Source organism: Thamnophis elegans, chromosome 7 (genome assembly GCF_009769535.1).
Source record: "Thamnophis elegans isolate rThaEle1 chromosome 7, rThaEle1.pri, whole genome shotgun sequence".
Lineage (NCBI taxonomy): Eukaryota > Metazoa > Chordata > Lepidosauria > Squamata > Colubridae > Thamnophis > Thamnophis elegans.
The window spans coordinates 17,863,220-17,885,404 of record NC_045547.1 but is presented as its reverse complement, the minus strand read 5'-3'; the positions used below and the strand labels follow the sequence as shown (position 1 = coordinate 17,885,404).

Sequence of the window (22,185 nt, the reverse complement as noted above, 5' to 3'; positions counted from 1 at the left end):
TAAAAAGAACTTCATCTAAAAGGACTGGGCTACATTTCAGATGCAAAGGGAAAGGGGAATTGAAAAACGGTAGGGTAGATACACGCTGTAAAACTGTAAAAGCAGTTTCTTATTTCCCCAGTATGTTTTAAGATGTGTGGAGTGGGGAATTCTGTGAGTTGAACTTCCTGAGGTTGAGAAGCACTGCATTAAACCAAAGGCAGCTTGCACGGTTTTAGGTAGGAAAAGCCTGCAGGCAGGTGCTGCGGGAGAGCTTCCAAGTGTCTTTTTTTAACCTCTGAATTGCTGCACACCTGCATTATCCAGGCCTTTCCTTTTCTAAGTACTTGCTTTTGTATCATTTTTTAAAAAGCTTACTTCATAGAAGCGACACAGTTTCCTAAGAGCATTTGCAAACCAGAGATGTATTACCATATTTTTCGATAATATAAGAGTTTCTGGACCATCAGATGCACATTAGCTTTAAAGGGGGAAAACAAGAAAGAAAAATTCTGCCTCTGCCTCCCAGCATCAATTCGATGTTCATCTGGCTAGTGTCCTTGCAGCAAAGAGCCTGTTCAGCTTCAGCATGTTATCACAACCCCAGCGCGTGGCTCATCAGGGCTCCACTCCAGTGCACCCACCACTGGTCAATTGAGTTGAGCTGCTGTCGTCGCCGGGGAATGCTGCAGCCGTCGCTGCCAAGTAGCTGATTGGTGATTGGATTTGCCTCCTGGAATACCGCCTATCAGGTGTTCTAGGCGGCGGGGATCTCCGCAGCCCATTTGCATTGGGCTGTTTTTTGCCCTACTCAGGCGTCAGGGAAGCCTCCCGAATCCTTGGGAGGGCTAAGAACGGCCCAATACGCAAACCAGAAATTTGGGTACAGACTTCTGGTTTGCGCTTTGGGCAGTTTTTCGCCCTCTAGAGGTCTCAGGGAAGTGTCCGATGGGCGAAAAACAGCCAAAAATCAAGGCCGAAAAATCAACTGGCCAGCACCCACGTGTGCTGGATCTGACAGGGCAACGCTTCACGTGACCTCAGAAATGGCTTTGTGTGCCACCTGCGGCACGCGTGCCATAGGTTCGCCATCACGGCTCTATAAGATGCACAGACATTTCCATTTTTTTGGGGGGGGTGCGTCTTATAGTCCGAAAAATATGGTATATAACATGGTTCAATGAGCATGGTCCAGAAGATTCGCTTAGGTGGATATCCTGAGAAACATTTCCACCAACATGCAGAGATACCCAGAACAAGAGAACTAAGAGCCGAGGTGGCGCAGTGGTTAGAGTGCAGTACTGCAGCCACTTCAGCTGACTGCTAAGCTGCATTTGGCGGTTCAAATCTCACCGGCTCAAGGTTGACTCAGCCTTCCATCCTTCCGAGGTGGGTAAAATGAGGACCCAGACTGTGGGGGCGATATGCTGACTCTGTAAACCCCTTAGAGAGGGCTGAAAGCCCTATGAAGCGGTATTTAAGTCTAACTGCTATTGCTATTGCTAACAACTGAGCTGCTTAGTCCAGGTAGTCTTCAACTTACAACAGTTCATTTAGTGACTGTTTGAAGTTACAATGGCACTGAAAAAAAGTGACCCAGGACTGTTTTTCACACTGTTGCAGCATCCCCAAGATCACATGATCAAAACTAATACTCTTGGCAACTGACTCATATTTATGACGGTTGCAGTGTTCCAGGGTCATGTGATCCCCCATTTGCGACCTGACAAGCAAAGTCAACGGGGAAACCAGATTCACTTTACAACCGCGTCACTAACTTAACAACTGTAGGGATTCACATAATTGTGGCAAGAAAGGTCGTAAAATGGAGCAAAATCCACTTAGCAAATGTTACACTTAGCAACATCAATTTTGGGGCTCAGTTGTGGTCGTTAAGTCGAGGACTACTTGTTCTGTTTTCACACACTTGAGTTTCCATCCTGATGCTGCAAACAAATACTACCTTCCGCAACAAGAAATTGAAAGGAAGAAGACGGGACAAGGAAAGTAAAGCAAAGCGTGCCTTTCTTTGAAACAGGTTAATGCATTTTCCTATATGCAAGCTAATAATGCAGCACCCTCCATTCCAGTTTTGTCCCCCGAAATGTGTTTTTATTGCACTTGGATGCAAAAACAGGCTTCTTTCAGGTTTTCGTTTAGGACATTCAAAGCAAGTAGTAGAGTAAAATGCATATTTATATATATAATAATTGCACCGAACAGGCATAAGCCCTTCTTTAGAGAGCTAAAAAGGATATGAGCATTGAAAGAAAACAGAAACTGTTCTCAGCAGTGGCTGGGTAGCCTCTGAAGCCTCCCAGCTCCCAGCAAGCAGAGTCTTGCTGCAGATGCCAAATGTTTTCACATGCCATGTTTCGGTCACGGAGGCTTTTTCTAAGATGGAAACTAGCTCTCGTCCTTGAGGACAAATTGCACGGCGGCAGATTCTTCTGTGTGCGTAATTATATTCATGTTGGTGTTCAGGATTGGATGGCAAAGTGGCAATATCCATTGTAGTGAGTATTCTTAAAAACGATGGACGTGTCAAACAGCAAGAGGGCCCTCTGTTAAGCCTCCTTATGTTGCCTTCTGAAGTGCCATCTAGGAAGCCCAGTCGTCTTCGTCCTCTTCCCCAGCTGGCTGTTGTGGAGGTGGCAGGGGCGGAATGGTGTCGGAGATGCGGCCAAAGGCACCTGCTGGCACATTGGGTGCGTTGCTGTCTCCACCAGCGGCTGGTCCTTTGCCCGAAATGCCTACGGGAGAGAAGACAAAATGGGACATGGCACCAGGAGATCGACACTTCCTCAAATGTGCAGGCATGACATCTAAGTGACAAAGACGGGGTGTAAAGTTTCCTAACGAGGCCGTAACTGATTCATAATAATCGAGCCAATGTTTTAATACAAAAACCAGTGACTTATTAACAGCTTCATAGGAATTATTCATTAGGCAAGATTTATTGGCAGCCATTTTTGGGGGTTTGTTTATCTGCTTCTGAACTTTCCTCCCCTCAGTCTGTATCATAAATCACGTTACCCAATAGATACACCCATCTCAAACCAGCTACTGTAATCTGAGATCCGGCGGAGACGGAGAGTTGACACGGGGAAGTGCTGCCCCGGCAAGGAGAACCAAGAAAAACAGAAACACATTTCTTAATTGACTCAGAATTTTGCACCAAGAGAGGCAAATTGCAAAGAAAACTGAAAGATGGAAACTGACCAAGGAGAGATTCAGCCTAGAAATAAGGAGGAACTTTCTGACAGTGAGAACAATCAACCAATGGAACAGAAGTTGCCCTGGGAAGCTGTGGGGTCTTCGGCACTTGAGACTTTCAAGAAGAGATTGGGCTACCATTTGTCAGAAATGGTGTAGAGTCTCCTGCTTGAGTAGGGGGGATTGGACTAGATGACTTATAAAGCCCCTTCCAACTCTGTTGATCAGTTAAATATGTAAAACCTGCTACGGAGGAGACTCCTATCTAGAACACTCATGGAAGCTTAAGTGCAGTGCAGTGCTTTGAATCCAAAACTGAAAAAGTCTTCCAGAGTCAGTTTCAGTTCACATACCACATCTATTAATGCTTTTTTAAAGAAGCTGCATCCCCCTTGCCTTAGTATGATAGGTATATGGAAAATTGGTTGGAATTTAAAAAGTGCCAACAATGTACTGTACCCACTACAAAATACCGTGCAGTCTTGTCACTGCCTGCTTAACAAATGTCTATTTTCCTGGGATTATGGGGCAAAGAAGGAAGGCATTAGCAGATGCAGGCCTGAGTCTATTCGGAAATATCTTTCTGGCTTTGGGTTCAAAGTGGTGGATGTTTCTGCCGTATTTCCCAGAAAACAAGACAGGGTAAAGACAATAAAATAATTAGAAAATTAGGCTTTTGACCCCTGAAATAAGCACTTGGCCTTATTTTCGGGAAGGTCTTATTATTTTTGAGGTGCAGGAGCAGTGGGCGTAGTCACCTCATAGCTGGTGCTGTGTTGCAATATTTTCAGGGCGGGCTTATTTTTGGGAGAGGGCTTTAGCACATATGCTCAAAAGCCCGATTGGGCTTATTATTTTCGGGGAAACGGTAGAAAACGCACAAGCCTGTTGCAAATCCTGTGAAATAACAGTTCACCAAATCTGGATAGCTGCAGGTTCTCCATTTAGATGTTTAATACTTTTAGTTGGGCTAAAACCTGGAGCATATCTGTTTAGCCATATGGCTTGATCTTGGCAAAAATGAAGGCGATGGGCTTGATGCTCTATGTCAGGGGTGTCAAACTGGTGGCCTGCGGGCTGGATGTGTCACACACAGGCCACACAACAACCCAGCTCCGCAAATGGGAAAAACGTCACGAAATATCACGTGACGGCAATGTGACGCAGTGAGTTTGACACCCGTGCTCTACGCAAATCAAACCTTTTAGCTCTCACTGTGCAGAATTGATCTTTCTCTGCTATTTCTTCCTGATAGCATTGTTCCCATAACCAGGAGAACCTGATTGGGTAAATAGCTAGAGATGCAGCCATACAACATGATTAACATTTTTAATGTTAGCTTTTGGATAACAGTTTGTTAATTCAGCCCACTTATTTAATTAATGCCTTAAATGGCTGACCCAGAAAATGGGTTGATTCAGTAAGAAGTTAAGTATGTTGCTTGAATGGGAACATGCTAATCTTTTTTTCTGAATGGAGCTCAGAATGGTTTTGGCTGTTCTGTCCTGATCCTGTTCTTGCCTCTCTGTCTCAAACACTGATGGTTTTTAATGTTAGAAGCAGCCATATGAAATTTATAACTTAGCTTTTAATCAGAAAAGAAAACTTTGTTTTCTGCTAAAAGGAAACCTTAAGTTTTGTTTCTTGCACCACTGCGGAGAAACCACAACAAGCTTCTTTACCTTTGCGCCGGAGGACCAGTTTGTTAAAAAGATCTGACATCAGATCTCCGCCTTGCTCAGTAGCTCCCACTGGAGAAAACACAAAAAGAGAAATCAAAGACTGAAGACAGCAAATAGGAGAAAATCAGGAATCTGCACATAAATCCGACATTGTTTTGGATGAAGTCTTCACATATGATTGCTATCCCAATCTATTCAGGCACTTAGCCACGCTGGGGAGAAAATATCATAGGCATTCTCGAAAATGGTTTCCTGGTGGATGTTCCCCATTATCTCCTCTAGACCAACGATCATTACATTTGATTTAATGTATCTATGAGTCACGGTGGCGCAGTGGTTAGAATGCAGTACTGCAGGCTACTTCTGCTGACTGCCGGGTGCCTGCAATTTGGCAGTTCAAATCTCACCAGGCTCAAGGTTGACTCAGCCTTCCATCCTTCAGAGGTGGGTAAAATGAGGACCCAAAATTGTTGGGGGGGAAATAGGCTGATTCTGTAAACTGCTTAGAGAGGGCTGTAAAGGACTGTGAAGCCGTATGTAAGTCTAAGTGCTATTAATCACTTTACCCAAGGTTGCAAAAACATTGAAAAGGGGAATGTATGTGTTGGGCTGGATGTGGTGCTTATGCTATTGGTTTCATCATAACATCTGAGTATTAAAAAGCTTAATACCCAATATGACAGCCATAATTACCCACATGCTGTGAGACTATTCTCTGATGGTTTGGTAGAATGTGCAGAGAAAATTGGAGACTACCATTCAGAAGGATTATCAGATTGGATGTTCTATGAAATCAGATAAGGCATCCTACATCTTTTCACCTGATACAGGGAACCTGGCTGCAAGTGGTGTGCTAACTATCACAATAGAGACCCAGGGTATAAAGAGTACCAATCTATCTATATACAATATATAAAAATGGCTGTGTGTGTGTCTGCGTATGTTCCAGCATAACTCTGGAGCGCCTTGAGCAATTTCAACCAAACTTGGTGCACAGATTACTTACTCTCTCTGGAAACAAATACTGTGGGGATAAAACACCCTGGGGGTGCGTGTTCTATTAAGATGCAGTCTGTTGTGCCTTAAAATGGCTTCTACCGTACTGCCTTAAAATGGCTTCTACTGTACAGTGCTGTGGAGTTGACATGGTAACGGCTTCACAGTACTCCATACCCCTCCCCTTGGTAAGGGGGAAAATCCAACATTAGAAATTGCAGTGACATTCATGGAAGGAGTGTTTGGATAAATAAATACCCGGGCAGGGCAGGGTTATCAGCTAGTTGGGCATAAATTTCACAATTGTACTATCTAGACTTGAACCTTTGGCATAGTAATTTCTTCCTGTCTGATTTGGTCTGGAAGGATAAGCATGTCAGAATCCCATTGACTAAATACCTAACCTGCCTTTTCTGCCAAGGTGCCTGCCTTAGGAACATTCTCACTCTAGAGAGTAGGATGGCCCCAATCCTGCTGACTTTTTAGCAACGCCCTAAAAACTCCAGCTTAAGGCCCTGAGTATGTGACGGGACCAATCTTCTGTCTCATTTTGTTGACTGTGTTATTTTCTATGCATTTTAATCACACATTTATGATTGTAATTGTTTTTGTTGTATCGAGAATGTTTGTCGTTTGTCACTTACTGGAATGGGTGGCTATACAAATTTGCTAAATAGATATCTTATCAAATAAATAAAACGCATGAAGTAGATAAAAATAAAATAAATAAACAGATGTTCAGATGGAGCCAAGGAAACCGAAGACGTTGCTATCAAAAAAAGCCAAATTGCATTTTTAAGAAGCAGCTCTTTTCATACAGCTTTTGTGCTTCTCAATATTACCACGTTTGCTAAACCTATTTTTCCTAAGAAAAGTGAATTTGGGAAAGAAACTAGTAATTATCACTATTTAGATAGGATTGTCTTATGCAAATAAATGACAAAAATAAATAACCAAAATCCCCTTGAACTTGTAATATGAAGATGGATGTCCAAATTAGTTTGGTCTAAACCAGGGATCAGTAACCTTACACACTCACGAGCTACAAAGGTCCTAACCAGAAGTCCCTGGTTCAATTCTGAAGCCGACCAGAAGTCCGGTTTTCCCCATCATAGAGTCTCCTCCTAGCGCGGCACCCTTTTTCTTCTACCTGTTCTAACCGAAAGCCTATCAATTGTGAGGCTGACTGGAAAACCCGCCCCTTGCCATAGAGTCTTCTCCTGGTGTCCCTGCTTCCACCCCTAACTGGAAGCTCCTCTCAGAATTGTGATGCTAGCTGGCAACAGGGAGCCGCAGCAGAGGGATGAAAGAGCCATATGTGGCTCCAGAGCCACAGATTGCTGACCCCCGGTCTCGACCAACCGAAAATATTTGTTGTTGCCTCTAAGAATGACCCATGTTTTGTGTAGTGATCAAGAGGTGTGGAACCATGACCCTCAAGGTATTGTCCGCACTCTGGCACCCATCATCTCTGATTGAGGAAGGAACTGAATGGAATTAGGGTCCAATAACCCCTTGAAGGCCACAAATTTCTCTGCCGTACAGTAACATATTCTAAGAATCAAAAATACACAATGTAATGCATAATATTAACTATAATTCAGATGTCTGATAGATGCTTCAATGTTTGACTCACCCTGTTGAACCATGCAGTCAGATCTAAGGACAGGAAGTGGCCTAGGGTGGAAGGATAGGGTGTAACTTACCTTGCACTTTCTCCTTCTGCTTTTTCTTTTCTAGTTTCCTCTCTTTGACGCTACGGAGATTGGCTTTTCCAATGCCACCAGCTTGGCGGATGGATTCCAAAAGCGTGGCCCGGCCATTTGACGGGTTCACAACTTCCTTTGGTGCTCCTTGAAAAGCAGCTGTAGAAAAGTGAATTCATTGCAACGCCCTTAGGCGCTGAGGGCTACAGACATAAGATGCCCCTCCCTCAAAGAATCCGCTGTTTTGTATTAAGAACTTTATAGTTTGATTCTGTGAGACTCACCTTTTATCAAGCCATTGTCTATTTTCTCAAGATTTTTTTTTCATGAATATTTTAAGGTAAAGGTAAAAGTTCCCCTTGAACATATGTGCTAGTTGTTCCCAACTCTAGGGGCCAATGCTCATCTGTTTCAAAGCTGAAGAGCCAGCGCTGTCCGAAGATGTCTCCGTGGTCATGTAGCTGCCATGACTAAACGCTGAAGGCGCACGGAACGCTGTTACCTTCCCAGCAAAGGTGGTTCCTATTTTTCTACTTGCATTTTTACATGCTTTCGATCTGCTAGGTTGGCAGAAGCTGGGACAAGTAATGGGAGCTCACTCCATTACGCGGCGCTAGGGATTCGAACCACCAAACTGCTGACCTTTCTAATCCACAAGCTCAGCATCTTAGCCATCACATCCTTCAAAGTATTGAGTATTTTAGTTGGTTTCTAATGCATGCTCTGGAAAAACAGGATTTTCCACACAAAATATAACGTTCACTAATACTAATACTTATGTTGGAAGCACCAAAGTACTTTCATGGTAAAAGGATTTACTGGTGACATTACGGTTGCCTGGGGGTCACCTGGTTGGGGGTTCCTGTCATGTCTACAAGCAGTTGCCCACTGAAGTGGTGCCTATTTATCTACTTACGTCACCCATTTTCAAAACTGCTGTGTAGGCAAGAGCTGGAATGTGTAATGGGAACTCACCTTGCCCTGCAGCAGCAACAGGTTTTGAACGCGAGCCTGCTGATTGCCAGCCCAGCGTTCTAACTTCTGAACCACCCTGCCCCACCATAATGTTCACTACTGAGACAGGATGATTCTCTTAATGCTATATTCTCCATCTTTGTGTCTTCTGTTTCTGTGGGACCTTCAGCTTTCATAATTAACAGCCAACATAATTATTAGCCATTGTTCCTGGGGATGTAGGATCTGATAAACAACATTTGGAAGTCGTAAAAGTTTTGGGAAGGCTAAACTAATGCTTATTAGTCCTGATAGCAGAATGGAACTTTCATATTATTATGCCTTAGGTGTCTCCAGCCTATCAAGTATCAGATGGAAACACAAGGAGATGCTTATACACCATGTGGTTTTCTTAGCTAGCTACAGCTGCAGCTAGCTATGCAGAAAGAGAAGCTATAGAGGGAACATGATCCGTTGGAGAAATTTCCACCTTTTAAGTGCTGATTCCAGCACTAAAAGTGATGCTACCCAACTTTCACTGCCACTAACAAAACCTGATATGCGCTGGCTAACTAGGGGTTAGCCAGAAAATTAAAAAAAAACCTGTTGGTTTGAATCTCAGTCTTTCACAGATCTCTCATTTTTTTCCCCATTCATGATATAATAGGAAAGGAATATCAGTGATTTCTCTTATAGAATGACTGTTAATTTAGTCAACTACATCAATCATGTATCTGCAGCATTTTGAACATTTGCAATGTAGTAACTGTACTACGGTTACAGATAATTCCTTCAAAGCTATTGAACTAAATCACAGAGCCAGTTCTTCTATTTTCCAGGGCGTGTCGTCTTCACTAGGATAAAATATATTGCATATCATACCTGGCTGCTATCTCAATAGTAACATTAAGTGAGTGGCGCCCCAGCTTTAATCCTCCAGTCTTACCAGATGGCGTGGCATTGCTTCTGTCTTCCCTTGTTTGAGATTGAGAAGGGGGAGCCGCTTGTGGAAGAGGAGGGGGAGGCGGGATATGAACAGGAATTTCAGGTGGAGGAGGGGGAGGCGGAGGGGGAGGAGGTGGAGGTCCCCCCTCTTGAAGATCTAAAATGATAGAGAAGGGATACAAATTAATATTCACAAATACTGTGGAAATGCTCTGCCAATCTCTAGCTATCTGCTCAATTGTTTTAAAGTTTCCTTTAAACTTTAAACTTTAAACACCAAAAAACGAAGAGAGTAGCACTGGGTAGTTAGTCACCACCTGGTGATTATTGGCCCTCTCCTGAGGAAGTTAACCTAATCTTGCGAAGCTTCTTCTCCGGTAATATTGTATTGCAACCTTAGGCATATAAAACCTTTGCTAGACCTATTCTCGAATACAGCTCATCTGTCTGGAACCTGCACTGCATATTGGATATTAATACATTCGAGCAAATCCAGGGATATTTCATGAGAACAGTCCTCTGCTTGCAACAGAATACCTTATACCACCAGACTTGAAATTTTGGATTTAGACAACCTTGAACTACGCCGCCTTCGGTCTGATCTGAGCATAGTACACAAAATTATCTGCTACAATGTCCTACCTGTCAATGACTACTTCAGCTTCAACTGCAACGATACATGAGCATACAATAGATACAAATTTAAGGTAAACCGCTCCAAACTCGATTGCAGAAAATACGACTTCAGCAACAGAGTGGTCAATGCCTGGAATGCACTATCTGACTCTGTGGTTTCATCTCCAAACTCCCAAAACTTTAACCTTAAACTTACTGTTGCCCTCACCCCATTCCTAAGAGGTCTGTAAAGGGGGCGTGCATAAGCGCACCAAGCATGCCTTCCGTCCCTGTCCTACTGTCCCCACTTATTCATACCCATTTCCTATATTCATAATCATATTTATACTTATATCTGTTATCTTATACATGCTTGACAAAATAAAAATAAAATAAAATAAGTTTACACATTGTGCTAAACCACCCCGAGTTTGACTTGCCTTAACGTGAAGTGCAAACTCTAGACATTCTGGACTGTAAATCGGTTTATATTGCCTAAGTGAACTTGTAGGCCAGAAATGCTGCAATACACCGACATCCTTGAAAGAGCAGAAATCAACTAACTAAGAAGCGACACAACACAGCCGGGGGGCCTTTGAGGCTGTTGAGTTCAACCCCATGCTCGGTACAGAAATCCAGATTAAAGCATTTGTACTAGATGGCTGACCAGCTTCTGCTTCAACACGTTCAGTTAACCGTCTCCCTCAATAACTGGTTCCGCTGTCAGACTTATTTCTTATAATTAGGTAGCTTTTTTCCCAAGCATTCAGCTGAAGTTGCCTTCCTGTCATTTTAAGATTATTATTTTCTGTCTTATAGGATGATAGACCGTGACTATTTTTCCTCTGCAACACTCCCTTCAGATACTCAAGTTGTCTTTATTTGGCGCTAAACAAACAATCTCAATCTTTTTTTTGGGGGGGGGGGGAGGTTTGTTTTTCAGTGTTAAAACCTTTTGTTTTATCAGCTTGGGGAAAAAGTTTGAAAGACTGGAGCTCTGACCTTGGGGCAGCATTCAAAGTGCCAATTGACCAAAGTGTAGCGGAGTAGAACTATGACTTTCTTTGATTTGGAGAGTGAACCGCTATTAATACAACCAATAACCATGTTTTCTTTTTCCTTTTTTCTTTTGGCAGCAACATCAAACTATAGACACAGTCATACAAATCAATGAAGTGACTTGGCTCTTCCATAAGCAAATATTTTTATAGGTGGTTTATTGTCTACCAGCTGGATGAATCTCACTGCCTCCTAAGCTTCATTAAAAACAAGAAGGTTTACTGTCATCTCCATACTACTATTGGCTGATGTTCACAAGGAGCCTAAAAGAAAGCGAGACTGTCAGGTTTCCGAAAGATGCCTTAATTGATTCATGAGCCTCGAGCCAAGTTTCACAAGAAAACCAGTCATTTATTAGAAGCACCATTTTCGCAATACCCTATTGCAGTCAGATCTGAGCCGCATTTGAATTATAGCTGAACTTTATCCCTGTTCCTTCCCTCCCCTCACTCTGTATCATAAATCACATTCCCCAATGAGGTGCACCCCTCCCAAGCCTGCTGTAGTAATCTGAGATCCGACTCTAGTTAAAAGTATGCATGGACTTAAAACAGATTATTAGTTTACCAATATCCTAGATCAGGGGTGGGGAATTATGGCTCCTTTATGACTTATGGACATCAAGTCCCAGAATTCCTGAGCCAGCTAGGAGTCGACATCCACAAGTCGTAAAGGGGCCATAGTTCCCCACTAAGCGGTGGGTTGCACATTTCATTACTACCGGTTTGCCATGTGCGTGTGTCCCTGCTTTGTTCACAAAGCAGGCACACGTGTGCTTTCCACGCATGTGCCTGGCCTCAAAAATGTGCCTAAATAGGACGGCAGAGAGCCAGGGCAGGTGGGCGGGTTACCCCCACCCAAGATTTGCACTACAAGTTCGGACAAACCAGTCCGAACAGGCTGAGTACCACTGCTGTGCTAGATGATAAAAAGCACAAGTATTCTTAAGCCGAAAGGGGAATAAAAAGATCAAAACATTGCCCCACCAGCAATCAGCACCCAGCTGAGCATAGATTAACTCCAAGATAAACATCAGACCAACAATCAGATAAGTAATACTCCAGTCAAGGAACTGCCAAACAAGCTAAGAATAAAACCAAAGAAGCTCTAAGACCATCCTAAGGCCAGCCATTAACTAGAATATGAACTAAGAGCAAACCTCGCTCCTTAGGAGCAGTGATGATGTCGCTTAGTTTGCATCTACAAGAAAACAACCAAGTTCTGAGAGCCCCAAAGATCTCTTGATTCTTACGGATTCTATGAAGGTTGTTTGTAGGTGCGAATAGCACGTAACAGGTGCTTGTTTCCTGCACACTTACAGTGTGTGTCAGGCCTGGAAGCCTCCTTTTGCATTGGGCCTTCAGGCCTGCCACACTTAATGCTGTGGGAAATTGGGAGAGGGATTATATGGAGTGGGATAGACATAGGCATAACAACATTCGTTTCTTAGAGAGTCAAGGACATCTTGCCCTGCACCTGGAGTGGTGTGACTTGGACGCATCTCCAGTTGGGACCGTGCCTGATTGGGCCATGTGGTAGACATGGGGGTGCTGGGCAGGGACTTGAACTTTCATTTGGGTGGGGAAAACCTGGAAACTTTCAGATTCCGGTTTTCCCAGATGTGCCAATATGACATCTCTAATAAAATGGAACTTTGAGGAACCTCAACCTCAGAGTCTTCTTTCGTTAGGGATGTTCATTTCATGGAGACTTACAGAGTCTCCTTGAGTAGAGCATCCAGATGTGATGAAGGCAAGAGTCAGGGCAGAGGTAACTTCTGTGAAACTGGGCAGAACTGCCTCAAAATGTCCATTTGCTCTTACCTGGCTCTGCTTATTTTTTATTGTGCCCTTCAGGAGGACTCTGTACCTTGTCGGAAGACTTCTGTGGGTTCTGTGTTGAAGGTGGGCAGCTCAGGTATAGCAACCGCAGGAGCAGAAGGTGCGATGCCAGGGCCAAGGTCAGCACTATACATGAGGTCTGCGGCAATGCCAGGCAAGTCCGGCAGATAGGATGGCACGTCTATCTCGGGTACCTGCCCCAGGTCTGGTACATAGAAGTAATTTTCAGCCACCTGAAAGCAGGCACAAAATTAGAAACATCCACTTTCTGAACTCTTCTGCTTCCACAATTAGGGTTTAAAAAAAAAAATCAGTATGACAAAATCTTTAAAGTTTTAAAGGTGTATGCTAGCTAGAACCCTTATTGTAGTCCTCAAGTTACCACCATTCAAAACTACAATGGCATGGAAAAAAAGTGACTTACAACCAATCCTTGCACTTATGACTATTGCAGCATCCCATGGTCAGGTGTTTAAAATTTGGGAGCTTGGTAACCAGCATGTATTTATGATGATTGCAACATTCTGGGCTCATGTGATCATCATTTGGGACCTTCCTAACTAGCTTCTGACAAGCAAGGTCAAGGGGGGGGGGAGCCAAATCCATTTAATTTCCATGTCGTTCACCTAACAAATGCAATGATTCACTTAACAACCATAGCAAAAAGGTTGTAAAATCAGGCACGACTCACATCTTGCTTAGCAATGGAAATTTTGGTCCCAATTGTGCTAGTAGGTTGAAGACTAAAAGTAAAGGTTCCCCTCACACATATGTGCTTGCTGCTCCTGACTCTAGGGGGCAGTGCTCATCTCTGTTTCAAAGCCGAAGAGCCAGCGCTGTCCAAAGAGGTCTCCGTGGTCATGTGGCCGACATGACTAAATGCTGAAGGTGCACGAAACGCTGTTTACCTTCCCACCAAAGGTGATTTCTATTTTTCTACTTGCATTTTTAATGTGCTTTTGAACTGTTAGGTTGGCAGAAGCTGGAACAAGCAATGGGAGCTCACTCCATACGCGGCACTAGGGATTCGAACTGCCGAACTGCTGACCTTTCTGATCAACAAGCTCAGCGCCTTAGCTACTGAGCCACCACGTCCCTCTTGGGTTGAAGACTACTATACCTATAAATTTGTAGCTCAGGGTTGGAATGAGGCTCTCTAGGTGTCCTCTGAGTTTGGTTGTTTTCTTGAAGATATTTCATTACCCTCAACACTGATGATGTTGCCTAGTTTGGCTAATGAAATGTCTGCAAGAAAACTAAACTCTGAGAGCACCAAGGACTTTCTCACTACTGTACCTGTAATCCCAGTATGTTCAGAGGATAGTCCTACTTTGAAATCAAAAGTAGGCTTATTGCAAATCACATGATGGACTATTGAAAAAAAAAGCGAGTGTTTTGCCAAGATACGTTCACCGTCAATACTTGGGGATTTAGCAAGAGAGAAACAGAGGAATTTTTCTTCTCCTCCCATCCTGCTTAAGTAGCTCACCAGCTGATCGATTTGCCCCCTCTTGGTGATAGAGAGGGGAGCGTCAAAAAGCTTTTCTTCTCTCTCTGTCTCCAGAGCCACATGGGTCTTAGTTACTGCACCGGCCAAAGGATCGAGAAAGACGTATTTCTTATACCTGGGGAAAAACAAAAGAAGGAAAAGACAATCTCATTTATTTACTACAAAGAGAACAAAGCAAAAATGCTTAGGGAGCGAAAATGTATTTTCCTCCATTATCAGGATTTTCCATACTTTTTACAGGCACTCCAGTAAAATACAATGCTGGAATAACTTTCTGCCCACTGAGATTTCCATGCACCAAACAGAGGCTGTCCCAAGCCAAGTTTGCCCCACCCCCCGCCCCACCCGCTGTTGTGGTCCACCGGCGGCCCGCAGAGCTGGCAGCAGAGTCGGACAGTGAGGAGGTTGGGGAGAAACATGGGCCAGTCCTGGGGTCTGGGGAAGGCTCGGACGAGTGCTTTGCGTCGGAGGCAGAGAGGGGGCCAAGGCCATCTTAGTAGTTATGTGCTCCCTCTGGAGTCAGACAACAACGAGGCAGAAGAACAACAGGAGCCTGTTTCCAGCATGCACGTGCACAGAGCTGCCAGAAGACAAGGACAATTAAGAAAACAGGGTCGACTCAGGAGTAAGGCTTAGAGATGATTGGCCCCTCCCATAAGACATAAAAGAGGCGCGAACGGGAAGTGAGCTTTTGCAGGAAGCAATTAGTTCATCTAGTTGGTTCAAGCTTTGAAAAGTTCTGTTTGACTCTGTGCTAAGTTTGCATTTGGGAATTAGGTCTCTGGCAGCATTCCCAGGGAGATAAGGTCGGTGTTTATCAACATTCCCCTGAAAGACTGTGGCAACTCGAGCAGACCTCTGTCGGAACCTTCACAGACTGTTTGTGAAGCCTTGCGGGCTGTGAATGGCTATAATTCACAGCCATATAAATAAAGGGTTTGGGGGACTAAGATTGTGATTTATGCTTTCTCAGGAAGCCTAGGTCAGAACACCCGCAATAGATCATGGTTTGTTTGTTTTTTAACCATAAAAACACGGGAGGAATCTGAAGAATTTTAAAAGCCCTGCAGAAGCAGACTTCTCAATGCTCGGTGCTTGTTCTGCGAGGGTTTTTTTACATTTACTTGGCTCGTGTGTTTTGAGACTGTCATACGCACTTTAATAAAGAAAAACTGAAGTTGACAGCTTATCCAAGGGACCAAGGCAGAGACACAAGCCTAAAATCTAGTTCACATTTAATTAGTTATATCACCGGGGTTCGTGGAGAAGGGGGCAAAAGCAATATTTTGAGAACGCTACAAAATTAAAGAGGGATTTGCAAGAGTGGGAATAAACTTATCAACCTGTCAAGTTTCCCTCCACTTAATGTAATCAGTCCTGCATCAGCTCTGACTTGTCTCCTTTTCTGCAATCTAAGATTATATCACTTTCTCCTCTGCATCTATTATTTTATAAACATAACTGTTTAATAATAACAAAAATAGCCAAAGGAACGTGCAATAAAAAGGAGGAATGGGGTGGGAGAGAAAAAGATGGACAAAGCCAAGAAGCATCAACGGGATTTAAGGCTTATGCTGAGAAATAAGGATGAGGACTGGAAACTTGGCTTCAAAATGGTAGAGTTAAAGCAGAGAAAGACTGGGGGATGCTTTAAATCAGGGGTGTCAAACTCATGTGGTCATGACGTATCAGGACTTTTTTCTTCTTTGCTAAACTGGCTTGGACGTGGCCAGCGTGTGACGCATCCAGCCCATGTGTCGGGAGTTTGACACCCCTGCTTTAAAACAACACCACTACACATATTTTGGTCACTTAAGCCTAGAATAGAATAGAATGGAATGGAATAGAATAGGAGAGTTGGAAGGGACCTTGGAGGTCTTCTAGTACAATCCTCTGCCTAGGCAGGAAACCTTATACCATTTCAGACAAATGGCTATCCAACATTTTCTTAAAGGCTTCCAGTGTTGGGGCATTCACAACTTCTGGAGACAAGCTGTTCCACTGATTAATTGTTCTAACTGTCAGGAAATTTCTCCTAAGTTGCTTCTCTCCTTGATTAGTTTCCACCCATTGCTTCTTGTCCTGCCCTCAGGTGCCTTGAAGAATAGCTTGAGATGGCTAAAATATCAGCATATCTTAAGGATCACTCAAATGAGAAATATAAACTGGAGTGGAGAAGATGGATTGGCTACATTCAAAATAAATATGGGACTAAGAAATTCCAGATAGTTTATGACTGAAAAAGCGAGGAATGTTATAATCTGTTTAGAGTTAGCCTAACAAAAGAGGAGTTAAAGCTCAAATGAAAGATGATACTAACTTTCTTTAAGTTTATTTTAGAATATATTTATTAAAGATTTATACCCTATATCTGTTCTGGGAAGTCAGGGGGGGGGGGAGGTTGGGAGGGGTTGGGCTCGGGTGGGGGCAGGGAGGTAAATATTTGTGAAAATCTTTTTTCCCCAAAATTGTCAATTAAAAAAAAAAAAGAATGGCTTGACTCCCTCTTCTTTGTTGCAGCCCCTGTGATATTGGAAGACTGCTATCATGTCTCCCCTAGTCCTTCTTTTCATTAAACTAGACATACCCAGTTCCTGCAACCGTTCTTCATATGTTTTAGCCTCCAGTCCCCTAATCATCTTTGTTGCTCTTCTCTGCACTCTTTCCAGAGTCTCCACATCTTTTTTACACCGTGGCGACCAAAACTAATAAAAACAAGCAGCGGCACCAAAAATGGGTTCAGGACCACATTCCAAGACCATCTCAGCCTTTTATCAGGTGAGGGGTGTTCTTGAGGCTATTTCTTATTTTAGCCCCACTAATCCTATCTTAAGGCACTTTACAGGTAGCTCTCATCTTATGACCACAGTTGAGCCCAAAATTTCTGTTGCTAAGTGAGACTGCCCTTGAATGAGATTTGCCCCATTTTGCAACCTTTCTTGCACAGTTGTTAAGTGAATCGCTGCAGTTGTTAACTGTGTAACACAGTGGTTAAGTGAACCTGGCTTCCCCATGGTTTGTCAGAAGGTCACAAAAGGGGACCCCAGGGCCCTGCGACAGTCATAAATATGAACCAGTTGTCAAGCGTCCAAATATTGATCACATGATTATGGGGATGTAGCCTCGGTTGTAAGTGTGGAAAACGTTCATTATTTTTTTTCATTGCCGTTATAACTTCGAATGGTCACTAAATGAACTGTTGTACGTTCAGGACTACATATATTTGTTTAATTTATTGCCAGAAACCTTTGGGTAGTACAATCCAGGGAACCTTGGGGAACACAAATGAATGCGGCAGTCACGTAAAACCTATGGATTCCCACAGGGCTGAAATGCTATCGGTTCGGTCCGGTTCACCTGAATTGGCTATAAAAAAAAAAATGCTTTCAAAAGTATTTTAAAACGTTCCGATAATTTTTTAATGCTTTTTTAAGGAGTTCTTTTGCTACCAATTCTGGCAAAATGCTAAAAAAAAGAAAAAAAAAGAAAAGAAGGTTTCAAGGATCAGCTGTGACAATCAGCTGTGCCGCATGATTGTCGGGACCTTTTGTGTGTGTGTGAAGTCCAGCTGCTTTTGCATTGTGTGTGTCAGTCAGTTGTGTAGCTTTTGTATTATTTTTGTGCAAAATGTGATAGTTGGTTTTTGAGCTCTCTGTGAGGTTCCTGCTTGTTGCCCGCCCGGTCACATGACTGCCAAGCCACGGCCACCTAGTCACACGACCATCAAGCCACGCCCACAGAACCGGTAGGGAAACTTTTTGAACTTCACCACTGGTTTCCCACCCCTGTGGAGAGAAGAGGGAGGCCAGTGATAGTTTTTGGCTTCCTCAGAAAGGAAACAAGGCCCAGAGAAGCAACTATAGGGAAGACTTACAGGTTCTCGGTGGTGTTGAAGAGCAACAGGGAGCTGAGGGAGCTAATGTTTCTGGGAAGACTGCCCAGGCCTTCTTCTGCATCATCTTCATGATGGACTCTGGCGGTAACTGAAACCGGGAAGTACTTCAACTTCTCCTACAAAAATTCAAGCAACAATAGCTGTCAATATCCCAGCACTCCTTTACTTCGATTCTTTAAATTGGGCATTTAGAAAAACCTAAAGCTACCAATGCCCCTCCTAGATTCCACAGCCCTGTTTCCTTTCAATACCCTTCAGTCTTCCTGCCTCTCTTTCCTGCTGTCGGTTCTCACCTGTTGAATGGGGAAAAGTCAGTGTAAGAACATCTCATGGCTTTGTTGTAATATCAAACTTATTCAGTGAGACGGACTGGGGTACCAAAAGCAGCACATATAGCAGGCAAATCTCTTAATCAGTCCAACCTGAACTGTAGGTTAGGATTCAGGCAACTAATTCCTGCCGTTGTGGTTCTGGTTTTCGTTAGTTACTGGAAATCAGTTCACTGCAATCCAATTTTTGCCCCCTTACTACAAACTATCCAATCATTGTATTCCCCTTTCCAAATAGAATAGAATAGAATAGAATTCTTTATTGGCCAAGTGTCATTGGACACACAAGGAATTTGTCTTTGGTGCAGATGCTCTCAGGGTACATAAGAAGACAAGACACATTCGTCAAGAATCATAAGGTACAACACTTAATGATAGTCATAGGGTACAAATAAGCAATCAGGCACAAATAAGCAATCAGGAAACAGTCAATATCAATATAAATCGTAAGGATACAAGCAACATGCAGTCATAAGTGGGAGGAGATGGGTGATAGGAACGATGAGAAGATTGATAGTAATAGTAATGCAAACTTAGTAAATAGTTTTACAGAGGGAATTATTTGTTTAGCAGAGTGATGGCGTTCAGGGAAAAACTGTTCTTGTGTCCAGTTGTTCTGGTGTGCAGTGCTCTATAGCGTCGTTTTGAGGGTAGGAGTTGAAACAATTTATGTCCAGGGTGTGAGGGGTCTGTAGATATTTTCACAGCCCTCTTTTTGACTCGTGCAGTATACAAATCCTCAATGGAAGGCAGGTTGGTAGTAATTGTTTTTTTCTGCAGTTCTAATTATCCTCTGAAGTCTGTGTCTGTCTTGTTGGGTTGCAGAACCAAACCAGACCGTTATAGAGGTGCAGATGACAGACTCAATAATTCCTCTGTAGAACTGAATCAGCAGCTCCTTGGGCAGTTTGAGCTTCCTGAGTTGGCACAGAAGGAACATTCTTTGTTGTGCTTTTCTTTTTACTGCTTTGGTGTTACCTTGCACCCCACACATTCTCTGTCTAGCTTGAATTGGGTATTTTAGAAAGCCTGAAGTCCTAGACCAGGGGTGTCAAACTCGTGGCGTCATGTTGCCATCACATATCGGGACTTTGCCCCCCTTCGCTAAACCAGGGGCGGGCATTGCTAGTGTGGGATGCATCTAGTACATGAGTTTGACACCCCTGTCCTCAAGAGTCACTATCAAATGTAAACAATATTGAGATGATTAGATTCATATCAAAATAAAATAAACCTAAATGTATTTGCAAGAGGTTTAAGTATTTTTATGAAGTATTTTCAAAGGGTTTTGTGGTCTGGGGACATGTGAATCTCTAAAACTCTTGTTATATTAATAGGAGTGATCTTGACAGACATACTTTCTGATGGGTTATAAAAAATAACACAAAAAAATATAGTAACTGCATTGTAACAGCTTACAGCATCAGAAGATGGTTTTACTTATTTTCTCCTAATATGCAAGGGAAAAAATGCCAACAGTAAAAAACTGCAAATGGCCAGCATTAATTCTTCGAGTTATATTTTTCTGATGCAGGCCTTTAAAATGCACTTTTTTTTTCTGATGTAAGCTCTTCTTTTAGACATAATTAACTGCTGCACTGTACAGCATACAACTTTCAGTGCCCAACTTTATTTCCATATGTGTAGTTTCAGCAGATTTTTCAAGGAAGGAAGATTAATCTTAGCTGGTTTTTCTCCACTGCAAAGTCAGACAGGGGTGGGGATATTAAGCCCAAATCTGCTTCTAGGGAACAGTTTCCAACTTTAGCAGTTTTAAGATGCGTGGGCTTCGACTTTCAGAATTCTCCAGCAAGCATGCTGGGAATTCTGGGACTTGAAGTCCACGTGACTTCAAGTTGTCAAGGTTGAGAAGTGCTATTCGAGACAAAAAGGACAGTATGTTTGACCAATGTGTGGGTCAGGTTTCAAGTAGAAAAGGAGGAAGAAGCTATTTTTGGTGGATTCTGAAGTTCTCTGCGTATCCTGTACATTAGTGCACTGAGTTCTGAGGCTAGGCTAAAATATTCATACTTATTTTCACTGATTTTGCTTCCATTAAACTACCGGAAAATGCAAAGCGCTGAATTATTCAACAGCAGCTTTTTTTTTTGGGGGGGGGGGGTGTTTGAGAAAGAAAACAAGAGTGTGAGCCTGAAGCAGCTTCACTGGCCCTCGTCTGGTAGGATAGCTTTTCCCTCTGCATTAGGATCCAGATGTAGATACATGTGGTATCCCAAGAAATTAACATCATAAAATAAAATTCTCTAGGGGATGGAACATGTCCTTGGCTAGGAGAGTTGTTGAAAACAAAACAAAAATCTCTACAGTATTAGTTGCTCTTCTTTGTTGTTGACTGTCCCTACGCAGCCACGGGAGACTCCTAAATATTGGAAAACCTGCCAGCTTAATTTTAACTCATCTGCTCAGAAGAATGCACTCGGGGCTTATGCACAGGGAGTCCAAACCAGGAACTACCATGTTATTTGTGGAAGTTCAATGACTGGAACAAAGACTGTACCAAAATGAAGCACTAATTCAGGGCCGCTGATAACGAGAGATGCACAAAACCAAACCACAAACAACTTCTTGCTGTGGAAGATTGATTTCTGGAAAACTGCTTGATCACCCCAAGAATGACTAGATCAGCAGGTTTCAGGAGGAAAAACGGAATGTCCCCAAATTTCTCAAAACATTTTACACACTCATTAATAAATATCAAAGGAATCTTAAGTTTTCTAAAAATACAGCCTGAAAAGACCCTAGACTACAGGCAGGAAAGAGCAGGCAATAGCCAAGGGAAATGCGAACTTCTCCATCACTCCTTTCTCTATTCACATTGACTAGATCAAAAAGCCAAAGAATTGAGACCTTTCAACTATGGTGCTGGAGAAGACTCCTGTGAATCCCTTGGACTGCAAGGTAAATCAAACCGGTCAGTCCTACAGGAGATCAACCCTGACTGCTCTTTAGAAGGCCAGATCCTGAAGAGGAAACTCAAAATACTTTGGCCACCTAATGAGGAGGAAGGACTCACTGGAGAAGAGCCTCATGCTGAGGAAGATTGAGGGCAAAAGAAGAAGGGGGTCAACAGAGAATATGGTGGCTGGATGGAGTCACTGAAGCAGTAGGTGTGAGCTTAAATGGACTCCAGAGGATAGTAGAGGACAGGAAGGCCTGGAGGAACGTTGTCCATGGGGTTGCAATGGGTCAGACACAACTTCGCAACTAACAACAAATCAGAAAACATAATTCAGGGATGACATCCCACACCTCCCTGCGACACTATCAGTGAACACAGAGATTGTCTGTGTGTGCAATATACAAACAAAAAAAATTAACTTATAAGAGTCCTGGTGGCTCAATGGTCAGAATGCAGTAATGTAGGCTGACTCTGCCCCTCTGGAGTTCGATCCTGATCAGCTCAAAGTTAACTCATCTTTCCATTCTTCCAAGGTCGA

The 22,185-nt window shown here is 43.1% G+C and overlaps 1 protein-coding gene across 1 annotated transcript in view; it reads right to left on the bottom strand.

Annotated features, from left to right (window-relative positions):
* Nucleotides 1-2,063: 2,063 nt before the first annotated feature.
* WASHC1 (WASH complex subunit 1) overlaps nucleotides 2,064-22,185 on the bottom strand; it is a 59,852-nt gene continuing 39,730 nt past the window's right edge. The window contains exons 5-11 of the mRNA XM_032221563.1: nucleotides 18,378-18,514; nucleotides 14,483-14,618; nucleotides 13,022-13,226; nucleotides 9,480-9,635; nucleotides 7,580-7,738; nucleotides 4,878-4,946; nucleotides 2,064-2,732 (exon numbers count right to left, since the gene is read on the bottom strand). Of these exons, the coding sequence (XP_032077454.1) occupies nucleotides 2,581-2,732; nucleotides 4,878-4,946; nucleotides 7,580-7,738; nucleotides 9,480-9,635; nucleotides 13,022-13,226; nucleotides 14,483-14,618; nucleotides 18,378-18,514 (1,014 nt within the window). The 3' untranslated portion in view covers nucleotides 2,064-2,580. The remainder of the gene's footprint in view (nucleotides 2,733-4,877; nucleotides 4,947-7,579; nucleotides 7,739-9,479; nucleotides 9,636-13,021; nucleotides 13,227-14,482; nucleotides 14,619-18,377; nucleotides 18,515-22,185) is intronic.